This window comes from Rana temporaria, chromosome 2, assembly GCF_905171775.1.
Source record: "Rana temporaria chromosome 2, aRanTem1.1, whole genome shotgun sequence".
NCBI classification, from domain to species: Eukaryota; Metazoa; Chordata; class Amphibia; order Anura; family Ranidae; genus Rana; species Rana temporaria.
In genome coordinates, this window is record NC_053490.1 from 52,796,330 (window position 1) to 52,809,599 (window position 13,270).

Sequence of the window (13,270 nt, forward strand, 5' to 3'; positions counted from 1 at the left end):
AGTATGAGCCCATGTAGGCTTCTGAGGGTTTACTGCAAAACCAGCTCTGAAGAGGTTCTTAACTCAGAGAAGGTAAACACTGGACGATGCCACAGCTGACTTGTTAAAGTAGGTAGGGAACTAGGAAGGAGGTTTCTAGATTTGTTTAGGTTAGGAAGCTAGGAAAGTGAGACTGGTATAATATATATTTGTTTTAATAACTTGTGCTTTAAAAGCTTCTATTTAAGTATGTGCACATCATTTGAAGTAAAATGTATATCTTTTTTTTCCCTCAGAAATCACCTATAGTTGGGTTTTTAATGAGTACCCTTCATTTGTGGGTGAAGACGCTCGACGTTTTATCTCGCAAGAGACAGGAAATCTGTACATCTCTAAAGCACAAGCTTCAGATGTTGGAAGCTATATCTGTCATGTAAAAAATATTCTGACTAACACCAGAGTTATGAGCCCACCGACGCCACTAACATTACGCAATGATGGTAAGTGCTTAATATTCTCTAAATAGGAATCCTGAATTATTAGTGGGAATGCTTTAATAAGCATTCCCAGTATTGATATTAGTTTTTTTTATTTTTTATTTTTCTTCAGTTTCATTTCAGTGTTTCAATATTAAATGTCCTGTTACTTTGATGTTTTTTTCATATGGCCTCCTCTACTGACAACAATTTACACTTTACTAGCTCATATCAAACTACAGCAGTGTTACTACCCTCAATAACCTCAAAAGGGTTGAGTTTGCAACCAATCACATTGAAGCAAATAATATTACCATTAGGTAACTGAGCATTAATGATAATGTTTACATACATAAGGCTCAGTTCATGAATAAAACATCAAAGAATAAGGAACGCCAGTGATTTCTTGTCCCTTGTCATTGTGTATATAAATGATCGCTGCACCACCATGCTGATTTCATAAAAACAAAAAAAAGACTGTATAAGAAAATATATATCAACCATCAACTGTTTGGGGCATTCCAATCCACCCATCCTCAAGCCCGCTGGTAGGTAACATGTGAACTACAACCTCTAAATTGGTGTGCATCAAAAGTATGTTCCCATGTACATATATAAACAGAAACTGCTACAGCAGTGGTCATCAACCCTGTCCTTAGAGCCCACTAACAGGCCAGATTGTATGTCTTACTTTGGGGAGATGCAGACTAGAATACTGCAATCACTGAGCAGAAAATTATATCACCTGTGATGTTTTTCAGTTATCTTGCAGACCTGGCCTGTTTGTGGGTCCTGAGGACAGGAGTTGAGAACCACTGATCTAGATCTTTCCTCCCTAGCCTTAGGCCCCGTACACACGACCAGTTTCCTCGGCAGAATTCAGCTTCCGACCGAGTTTCTGGCTGAATTCTGCCGAGGAAACTGGTCGTGTGTACACTTTCGGCCGAGGAAGCCGACGAGGAGCTCGACGAGGAAATAGAGAACATGTTCTCTATTTCCTCGTTGTTCTATGGGAGCTCTCGTCCCGCCGAGCTCCTCGGCGGCTTCAGGGCTGAACTGGCCGAGGAACTCGATGTGTTTGGCACGTCGAGTTCCTCGGCCGTGTGTACGAGGCCTTAGTGTCCCTTGCCAGTTATCAGATTCCAGTCCTTGTATTTCAGTTAGCTTGCAAACCTGGCCTGTTAGTGGGCCCTAAGGACAGAGTTGATGACCACTGCACTACAGGATATATATATATATATATATATATATATATATATATATATATATATATATATATATATATATATATATTGCCTTGAAAAAGTATTCATACCCCTTAAAAATTGTCCACATTTTGTCATGCCATGGAGGAAAAGGGATTTGATCTCCAAATACGGAAAGGCTTCTTCACAGTAAGAGCTGTGAAAATGTGGAATAGACTCCCTCAAGAGCTGGTTCTGGCCAGCTCAGTAGATTGTTTTTAGAAAGGCCTGGATTCTTAACTAGATACACATACTGTAACTGGATACTAATATTTGTAGGTAAAGTTGATCCAGGGAATATCTGATTGCCTTTTAACCACTTGCCGACCTCCTCATGTACATTTACGTCAGCAGAATGGCACGGACAGGCACAATCACGTACCTGTACGTGCCCTGCTTGACGCGGGTGGGGGGTCCGATCGGGACCCCCCCGATACATGCGGAGGTCGGGTCCGCTCGGGGAGCGATCCGGGACGACGGCGCGGCTATTCGTTTATAGCCGCTCCGTCGCGATCGCTCCCTGGAGCTGAAGAACGGGGAGAGCCGTGTGTAAACACGGCTTCCCCGTGCTTCACTGTGGCGGCACATCGATCGAGTGATCCCCTTTATAGGGGAGACTCGATCGATGATGTCAGTCCTACAGCCACACCCCCCTACACTAGTAAACACATACACAGTGAACACTAAATGTTACAGCGCCCCCTGTGTTTAACTCCCAAACTGCAACTGTCATTTTCACAATAAACAATGCAATGTAAATGCATTTTTTGCTGTGAAAATGACAATGTCCCAAAAATGTGTCAAAATTGTCTGAAGTGTCCGCCATAATGTCGCAGTCACGAAAAAAATCGCTGATCTCCGCCATTAGTAGTAAAAAAAATAAAAAAAATAAAAATGCAAAAAAACTATCCCCTATTTTGTAAACGCTATAAATTTTGCGCAAACCAACCGATAAACGATTATTGCGTTTTTTTTTACCAAAAATAGGTAGAAGAATACGTATCGGCCTAAACTGAGGAAAAAAAATGTTTTTATATATGTTTTTGGGGGATATTTATTATAGCAAAAAGTAAAAAATATTGCATTTTTTTCAAAATTGTCGCTCTATTTTTGTTTATAGCGCAACAAATAAAAACCGCAGAGGTGATCAAATACCACCAAAAGAAAGCTCTATTTGTGGGGAAAAAAGGACGCCAATTTTGTTTGGGAGCCACGTCGCACGACCGCGCAATTGTCTGTTAAAGCGACGCAGTCCCGAACTGTAAAAACCCCTTGGGTCTTTAGCCAGCATATTGGTCCGGGGCTTAAGTGGTTAAGGGATCAGGAAGGATTTTTTTCCCTACTGGAGAAAATTGGATCATGCTTTTTTGGTGTTTTTTTTTGCCTTCCTCTGGATCAACTGTGGGTATAGGTTTCTGTATGCATAGGATTGTATTTATGTGTATGTATGTATATGTATGTGTATAAATATATGTACATGTATACATACTGTGTGTGTGTGTATATATATATATGTATATATATATAAATTATTTTTTCCTCTATTGGTTGAACTAGATGAACTTGTGTCTTTTTTCAGCCAGACTAACTCTGTTACAAACAAAAAATGTATATGTATTTTTTTGGAATTTTATGTGATAGACCAACACAATGTGGCATATAATCGTGAAGTGGAAGGAAAGTAATAAATGGTTTTCAAAATGTTTTACAAATAAATATGTGAAACGCGTGGCGTGCATTTGTATTCAGCCCCCTTTACTCTGATACCCCTAACTAAAATCGAGTGGAACCATTTTCTTTCAGAAGTCACCTAATTAGTAAATGGAGTCCACCTGTGTGTAATTAACTCTCAGTATAAATACAGCTGTTCTGTGAAGCCCTCAGAGGTTTGTTAGCGAACCTTATTGAACAAACAGCATCATGAAGGCCAGGGAACACACCAAACAGGTCAGGGATACAGCTTTCAAAAAAATATCCCAAGTTTAGAACATCTCACAGAGCACCGTTCAAACCATCATCCGAAAATGATGTATGGCACAGCTGCAAACCTATCAAGACATGGACGTTCACCTAAACTGACAGGCCAGGCAAGGAGAGCATTATTCAGAGAAGCAGCCAAGAGGCCCATGGTAACTCTGGAGGATCTGCAGAGATCCAAAGCTCAGGTGGGAGAATGTGTCCAGAGGACAACTATTAATCGTGCACTGCACAAATCTGGCCTTTATGGAAGAGTGACAAGAAGAAAACCATGGGTGAAAGAAAGCCATAAGAAGTCCAGTTTGCATGCAGCCATGTGGGGGACACAGCAAACATGTGGAAGAAGGTGCTCTGGTCAGATAAGACCAAAATGTACATTTTTGGCCTAAAAGCAAAATGCTATGTGTGGCGGAAAGCTAATACTGCACATCGCCCTGAATACACCATCCCCATTGTGAAACATGGTGGTGGCAGTATTATGTTGTGGGGATACTTTTCTTCAGCAGGGACAGAGAAGCTGGTCAGAGTTGATGGGCAGATGGATAGAGACAAATACAGGGCAATCTTAGAAGAAAACATGTTAGAGTCTGCAAAAGACGTGTGACTGGGGCAGAGGTTTACCTTCCAGCAGGACAACGACCCTAAACATACAGCCAGAGCTACAATGGAATGGTTTGGATCAAATCATATTTATGTGTTAGAATGACCCAGTCAAAGTCCAGACCTAAATCCAATTGAGAATCTGTCACAAGACTTAAAAAATTCTGTTCACAGACGCTCTCCATCCAATCTGACAGAGCTTGAGCTATTTTGCAAAGAAGAATGGGCACAAATGTCACTCTCTAGATATGCAAAGCTGGTAGAGACATCCCCAAAAAAGACTTGCAGCTGTAATTGAAGTGAAAGGAGGTTCTACAAAGTATCGACTGAATACAAATGCACAACACATTTTTCAGATATTTACTTGTAAAAAATTTGGAAAACCATTTATCATTTTCCCTTCACTTCACAATTATGTGTCACATAAAATCCCAATAAAATACATTTACGTTTTTGGTTGTAACATGACAAAATGTGGACAATTTCAAGGGGTATGAATACTTTTCTTTCAAGGTGCTGTATACATATAAACAGAACAGAAACAACTGTGCAAAACTGTGCAATGTAAGGTACTGTAAATATATAAATATACAAGTACAATTGTATCGCCAAGAGTATTGAAACATCTTAGAAAACACATAAAACATTTTATAAGAAGCAACTCATCCACCAGATTCTGGTGCACACTTTTAGGGGTTGTACTTCTTATGTTACTTACCAATGTTTTTGAGAAAGCATGGAGTTGACTGCCCATAACTTTGCCCTTTAGATCCATCTTTTCTTTTTTTCTTTAGGACTAGGTTCACATCTAGGCATGTTGGGAGTACTTTCCTGACAAGCATAGAATCAGTCTGCCCTTTAGCAGATGCGTGGCAGTGCCATTAATTGTTAATAGCACCCCTACCCATCTGCAAATGCTCGCAGTCTGCATGTTTTTTTCGAAAAGAGTCAGGGACTTTTTTTACGTCTTTCTTTAGTGAAGGGCTGCTGATTGAAATGAATGGGCTGCCCTACAGTCAAAGTGCAGGGATGTGCAAAAAAACTGCCCACCTGTAGGTGTAGTTGTTTAAATGTTTTTTTATTAATTTTAGAATTTTGTCCCTCTCTTCCCTCAGAGGGACGCTGCCCATCTTGTCTTTTTCTATCCATTTCGACATAAAGAGCTTCAGCGTCTCAACCAATATCGTTGCGTAAGCCTTTATATCTTCATTAATCAAGGATATTGGCTTATAGTTGGCACACAATGTTGGGTCTTCCCCTTCTTTAGCTAGGAGAGTTGTATGGGCCCCTAGGGTTTCTTCACGCATTTCCACTCCTCCCCCTATAGAGTTCATATATAGCTGTAGACCAAGCCTTAAACAGTTTTGTAATCCTTTAGGATTTTATAAGATTTAGATTGTGTGAGGAATACATTTCTTTGATAGACCTCAAAGGCCAACAATTTAGTAAGCGCATAAAGGTAGGATTTTGTAGAATATCTGATTGACCATAAATTATGGCTTCACAATTTTCTTCAATCTTATTTAATCCCTTTTGATCCAAGAATGAAATGACCTTGACTTGACCTTTAATCCCTAAGTGGTATAATGGTCTAGTCTATGTCCATTTTGTCGTGATTCATTGGACAGGTCAGAGAGACAGATTTATGTGGATCACCAATCACGTCATATACCGGTATATTTCCATCTATGAAAATAAAGAGTGATATTAAATCTTCATGTCACATTCTGCTGGATTGTATGACTTTAGCTGCTATCAGTCTATTACTTCTTTTCCTATATATCTCAAAGGAAAACTTATCTTCATTGATACCAAACAAATTAAATAAAAACATCAAAAAATACCTTGGCTGGTTCCTCAGTAAAATGAATATCTCGTTTGTTAGAATGTCCTTGACAATCATTCATTTCCTACAATTCAATTTCACTTGGCGGAAGCCTATAAAACAATTTAATACAATATATAAAAAAAAGATTAGAAGTTCCCTTTTGTAATAACACATTACTGTATTAATTTTCGTTATACTTGTTGGCAATTTATATAAAGTGATATCTATTCAGTGCCTATGGAGATAACAAAGCTGTTTAGTCATACTTTTACTATATGCTATAATCATATCTCAGTCTATCTCTCTATCTATCTATCTATCTATCTATCTATCTATCTATCTATCTATCTATCTATCTATCTATCTGTCTGTCTGTCTATCTACGATATCTGTCTATCTATCTACGATATCTGTCTATCTGTCTATCTATCTGTCTATCTGTCTATCTATCTATCTATGATATCTGTCTATCTATCTGTCTATCTATCTATGATATCTGTCTATCTATCTGTCTATCTATCTACGATATCTGTCTATCTATCTATCTATTTACGATATCTGTCTATCTATCTGTCTATCTGTCTGTCTGTCTGTCTGTCTATCTGTCTATCTATCTATCTACGATATATGTCTATCTATCTACGATATCTGTCTATCTATCTGTCTATCTGTCTATCTATCTACAATATCTGTCTATCTGTCTATCTATCTACGATATCTGTCTATCTGTCTCTCTCTCTATCTGTCTATCTATCTACGATATCTGTCTATCTATCTACGATATCTGTCTATCAACGTGTCTGTCAGTCTGTCTATCTTTATTAAAGTGTAACTAAAGGCAAAACAGTATTTTCTATTTTGGATATAGTGTAGCGGGATTAGAAAACCTGTAAATTTTTATTGTTGACTGTGCCCTCGTTAAGGAGATTCACCTTCTCTTTTTGTCCTGTTTACCATTATCATCAAAGGTGAAAGTAAAGGAAAAAAAACATTTTTGGGTTGACACCAGAACAGTGATAGAGGGAAAATCTTCCAATGGGGACACTAGCTCTGGTGACCCCGGTGACACATCGGTGACCCAGGTGTCAGGAGTTCTAACCCTTCCTTACTCTGTCCAAAGTAAAAAAAAGATTTGCCTTTAGTTACACTTTAATAGATATTTGTATTTTTTTTTTTAGAAACTCATTCATAGGGTGGGCAGTACATGCATACAGTTGAGGCAATTATGAAATTAGCTGCAATTGTAGTGTTATGTGAATGCAACATTTTAAAAGTATAACTATTTTTTCTTTTTATTTTGGATAGGGTAGTAAGTAGTTAAAACCTCAGGTTTTTGTCTAATTTAAGAGATTTTTCCTGACTTCCTGTCCTATAGGGAAGTGAAGGAAAGGGATATAGTCAATAAATAAAAAGTGCCCACATTGAATTGCAGCCTTGTAACTTTTGGCTAGAGAGAAGAACTAATCCAACTTACCCTTTTATGGATTTTATTTTTAAAAACATGGTGCATTTTAGCATTCCTTTTCACATATACACTGTATTGTCAAAAGTATTGGGACACCTGCCTTTACACACACATGCACTTTAATGCCATCCCCCGTCTTTGTCCGCAGGGTTCAATATTGAGTTGGCAAAACCCTTTGCAGCTATACCAGCTAAAACTCTTTTGGGTAGGCTCTCTACAATGTTTATTAGTGTGCCTATGGGAATGTTTGACCATTCTTCCTGAAGCATATTTGTGAGGTCAGGCACTGATGTTGGACAAGAAGACCTGGCTCACAGTCTCCGCTCAAATTCATCCCAAATGTGTTCTATCGGGTTGAGGTCAGGACTCAATGCAGGCCAGTTAAATTCCCCCACCCCAAACTCGCTCATCCATTTCTTTATGGAGCTCGCTTTGTGCACTGGTGTGCAGTCATGTTGGAACAGGAAGGAGCCATCTTCAAATTGTTCCCACAAAGTTAGGAGCATGGAATTGTCCAAAATGTCTTGGTATGCTGACGCCTTAAAAAGTTTCCTTCACTGGAACTAAGGGATCAACCCCGGAAAAACAACACCACACCATAATTCCACCAAATGATTTGGAGATGTGGCCCAATACTTTTGGCAATAAAGTGTGGATGAGCGAGTTTGGGGTGGAGGACCATGACTGGCCTGCACAGAGTCCTGACCTCAACCAGATAGAACACCTTTGGGTAGAAATAGAGCAGAGACTGCGAGATTTGGATTTGACTTAAAGCCAGGTAAGATACAGCGGCATAGCGTATCTCTGATACGCTGCATCTATCCAATTATATGTGGATCTAACCCAAAGTGCCTGGCTACCACCCCAGGGCAGGCGTGAACTGAGCACAGCAAACAGGTACTTGAACTGAGCACAGAAAACAGGTACTTGAACTGAGCACAGCAAATAGGTACTTGAACTAAGCACATCAAACAGGTACTTGCGGTTGGTAGACAGGCAGAGTGGTCAATGACAGTCAAGTTTTTCAGGGCAAGCAGAGTTCTGAGTGTTACCAGCTAGTAATCACCCAGGTTGTCAGCTCAGATCAGATGTCATGCTGAGGGAAAAAACGTACACAGCCACTACAAAGTAACTTAAAGTAGCTAAAATTGCACTCAGTTTGTGAGTGCAATCTTTTTACTCTTTTAATCTATCAGTTTAATAAAGATAACTGCACTATGAGCCTGTGTGCTCTGTCTTTTGTTTTTTATTCTGAGCGTAGTCAATATTCGATCAAAGGTCATCAATAAGGGAGTTCAAACTAGCAGGCAGGCCAAGGAGCAGGCAAGGTCAAGGTACAGTAACAGTCAAACAGGAAGCTTGAAGCACGTGTTGAAAACACTATCACATGCAAGACATTGAGGGTTTGGCTGGCTTAAAACTGGTTTGATCTCCAGGTGTTGAAAACACTCTCACATGCAAGACACTGAGGGTTTGGCTGGCTTAAATCAGGTTTTATCTCCACCCAGAGGCTGGTTACATCAACAACCTTGCAGGTGGGCATGCAGACAGGGAGAATGCAGCTCAGCCAAAACTAGGATGCTGGAATGAGACCAGTAGCTGTCATGGAATAGGAGCATTACGTGCTCCTGACAGTCACAGGGGGAAAAAAGAGGATGAAGTTCCCTAATGGGGGCACAGACTAGAAAAGAAAAACTAAGAAATATATAAATGTTTTGATCCAATCCAAACCTAAAAGTTCGGCCTGGACATACAATGTATTGTGTTTTTTTCTGTAATTTTTCTCACTTTTCTATTGCCCACTGTAGTTACATGGGTTACATGACAGACTTTACTAAAATCTCACACACTAGAGCGGGAAGTCTATGATTTGAAAGTGCAATGATTCATGAATGATTCTGCAAGTCGTTTCTGAATCCCTGCTTTACTTGGCAAACATGCCATGTTTGTCATACTTTGCAGTGACAATGTTCTAAAATCCTGAAACAGCTGAGTGAAAGTTGAAGTAAATGACTCTGGAATAATAGAATGATATGTAAGATGCATAGATGCCTGCAGGATGTAAAGGAATCAGTTGCATTACTCTGCCCACGATCCTAAAATAAGAAATAACCCCTTGTTTTATCGTTGAAGTGATAACATACTTTTTCAACGTTTTAATAGTTGTTTCTTTTATAAGCTTTAACATGCCTTTTCAAGAGTAAATTTCAATATATTGAAACTTGCAGGTTTCCTTAAAAAAAACTGCTTGTGATCCTATTATGAGGGTTCTTGTTTAAGGACTTCCTATTATAGGTTGACGACAACACTTTCTCCCTCCCTTTCAGTTGGCCTCCAGTGTTGTGACCCTGTCACATGGGCTTCTGATGGAGACTACAAATGGCCATTTTACTACACAATATGCAGGCATGGTCCTCTGTTGTCACTACCAGTAAACCTTCTTTGAGAAATGCAATGCAGCCTTCACCGAACTACATTTATTAGGGCAATGGCTGCAAAAAGACAGCATGAAATCAGCAGCACTAAAATGCAAAAAAGAAATTAGGTGTTTTATTACAAAAAATTGTACTTGTTAAAGATACAAATCTTTAGGAAACGAAATGTAATTAAGTTAGTGTGTTCATCTATTTTAATACAATGCAACAGAAAAAGAATAACAGAATGAACAACAGTAATAGACTTTGTAGTAAATTACCTACCAATTCTAATGAAGGTATCAAATAAAAATATGGTTTAAGTATTTTTTTTTTAACAGAACATATATTAGAAAAAATAAAACATTTAGCATTATATTTTGTATTTCAGGTTGTCTGGTATGAATAGTGAAGATTATTTGACTTTAGAGAAGCCAAGGTGAATTGCATTTTTTAGCCAAAGTCAGCCCTTATACACTATGTCCTTCATACGCTATTGTCACCTGTAATACACCTATGTTCCCCAGGGCTTAGGCAATATATTTTTACAACTCGTGTATTAGCCAAGGAAATAAGAAATACAATAGGTAATAAATGTAGCTAAACTGTAATAAAAAAAATGATATGCATCTCCCTACGGTTTTTCGAAATGGACAAAAGTATACGTTTAACTCATTCCCTTGATAAACACTGGAGCAATGAATACTCTTTTATGGCCCTTCTAACCTTTGGAATGACCAAAACAATTCATTTTTAACAGGCTCTTTTGCCATGGGGTCAATACCCCATGGCAAAAGATGGTACTAGCTGTTGACCAGAGCAGCAGAAGCCACCACTGCATTTCAGTGATTGGGAGAGATGAATTAACTCTTGAGCTTTATAAGCTTCCAAAGACAATCTACACTGCTCTCTTGGTAGGCATATAGAATACACAGAGCAAAGACTTTTGGTCCAAAGAGAACCTCCAATACAGTGACCAAAACAATTAATTTTTAACAGGCTTTTTTGCCATGGGATCAATAAAAAAGAAGCAGCAAAGGGAAATAGGCTTTTTTTTTCTACTAGCTGTTGACCAGAGCAGCAGAAGCCACCACTGCATTTCAGTGATTGGGAGAGATTAATCAACTCTTAAGCTTTTTTAAGCTTCGAAAGACAATCTACACTGCAGTTAGCAGATGAGGTCCCTCTGAATCTGGCATTTTTGGATGTCTGTTCATTCCAGTGTTCTGGCATTATGTATCTTTAAATATACTGTATGGTACATATTTAGAGTTGCTCCGTTTGCCTATTTTACTGGTTAACAGAAGTCATTGTGAAAGAAAAAGTGGATTGATAATGTAGTAGAGAATCTGAAATTATATCAGAACAATGGAGAGCAATATTGAAAGGATCACAACTGTTGTGCTTGTTCATTCAGTGTTTGCTATGAAAGAGTGGTAAAAAGTGGTTTAATTGCCTCACAAATGCCTAGCATTAGGTTTTTCTTATTGCAAACGGCCGGGATTTTGCATGAAATTCTAAAATCTGTACCAGCCAACTAGCGTTCAGTTAACCCACACTGGCTCTGTGAAAGAGAAGTTCCAGTTGGTGCTATAGATTCCTTTACTTTATCCATTTCTATTTACCTTATTTAACTAGATTTGTATCAGCTCCTTGCCCGTAAGGCAATGCAAAGGGCAGCGATTTTGCACAAAATACCCCCAAAATTTTCCTGGCCAGTTAGATTTTCACATTACTTGCATTGGAAAACATTCTAGCTGGTGCTATGGATCCTTTTTAATTTATCAATTTCTATTTGCCTTATTAATGAACAAGCTAGATACTTACATAGATCTAATTAAACAAGGTAAATAGAATTGGGTGAAGTAAATAATTTATAGCACCAACTAGAATGTCTAATTTCACCAACCAAGTGCAATTAACCTGAAATCTAAATGGTCGTTACAGATTTTTGGGGATTTAATTCGAAATAACTCATATTATAGAGAAAAAAAAAAGGAAAAAAATGGTGCTAAACCACTTTCAATCACTCTTTCATAGCAAAAATAACAATGCATATTAGATTTGTATCTATCTCTAGCCTGTCCATTTTAAATATGAATGATTTGTCTAACAATAGAACAGTATTTACCTTAGATATGTTTGATAATTGGAGATGAGCTAATCAGTCTGCTCTTTAACAGGGGGACAGTTAATCAATGTATAGACAAAGCGTGATTAATCTTAAGAGAAACTAAGATATATTTTGGTCAGTTTTATTTAAAATTTAATTTGAAAAGTGCTGTATTTTAGAGATAACCATTTTCTACAGGGAGTAATACATTGCACGTTTTAGTAACTTCTAATTTCTGCTTTTTACTAGACCAGGAGTCCTCAAACATTTTATACAAAGGGACATTTCACTGTCAGCAGACAATTTAGGAGATGGCTGTGGCCAGCAGAAGTAAAAAAAAGTGTTAGTGATCATGGCAGTAATAAATACTCTGGCGTTAGTGGTTAGCAGAAAAATTAAATGCTTAGGAGTCAGTGCCTAATAGAAGTCTCCTTTATCATTGGCCAGTGGACATAATAAATTCCTATGTGTCAGCAGTCACTAGGAGAAGACATCGACAGAAGTAATAAATGCCACAGCATCAGCGGTCAGTGGGAAGTTTATTTGGACATCATTGGTTGTCAGTGGTCATTAGTAGCCAGCGGGAGGAATATAGCCCTGTCACTTCTGTTCTGGTCAGTTGGAGAAATGTTGTGCCATCAGTGATGGTCAGCAGGAGGAATATAGCCCTACCAGTGGTGGCCAGTGGGAAGACTATAGCCCCATCAATCGTGCTCAGTGGGAGGGATAAAGCTTCTTTATTGGTGTTGGTGGGAGTATTGTGAACCTGTTATTGGTGCTGCTCAGTAGGAGGAATGTGACCCCATCATTGGCGATCAGTGAGATGAATGTAGATTCATTGTTGGTGGTCAGTAGGAAAATGTAGCGCCGTTGTTGGTGGTAAGTTAGAGAAATGTAGCTCCACCATTGATTTTCAGTGGCATTTAAGTTCTGGTCCACTTCTTGTGATGAAATCATGACTGGTAGCATCACAGACTATGCAACCACCACTGGCCATGCGAAAGCTCCATCTGATATTGTATGTGTTAATATTCTGAGTGCTGGAAGCCTCGTCTTGGCAACCGTCACCACTCTGAAATTAGCCGAACCCTACTTTTTGCTTACAATGAGAGAACCCTGCAGGGCCTATTGATTGTAGTGGTCGCCTTATTGCAACCAGTGGGCTGTAGTTTGG

General features: G+C 38.7%; 1 protein-coding gene across 1 annotated transcript in view; it reads left to right on the plus strand.

Moving 5' to 3' along the window:
* The window catches only part of CNTN5 (contactin 5), a 2,004,044-nt gene that overhangs the window by 1,556,704 nt on the left and 434,070 nt on the right, over positions 1 to 13,270 (plus strand). The window contains exon 10 of the mRNA XM_040340187.1: positions 276 to 479. Coding sequence (XP_040196121.1) covers positions 276 to 479 — 204 coding nt within the window. The remainder of the gene's footprint in view (positions 1 to 275; positions 480 to 13,270) is intronic.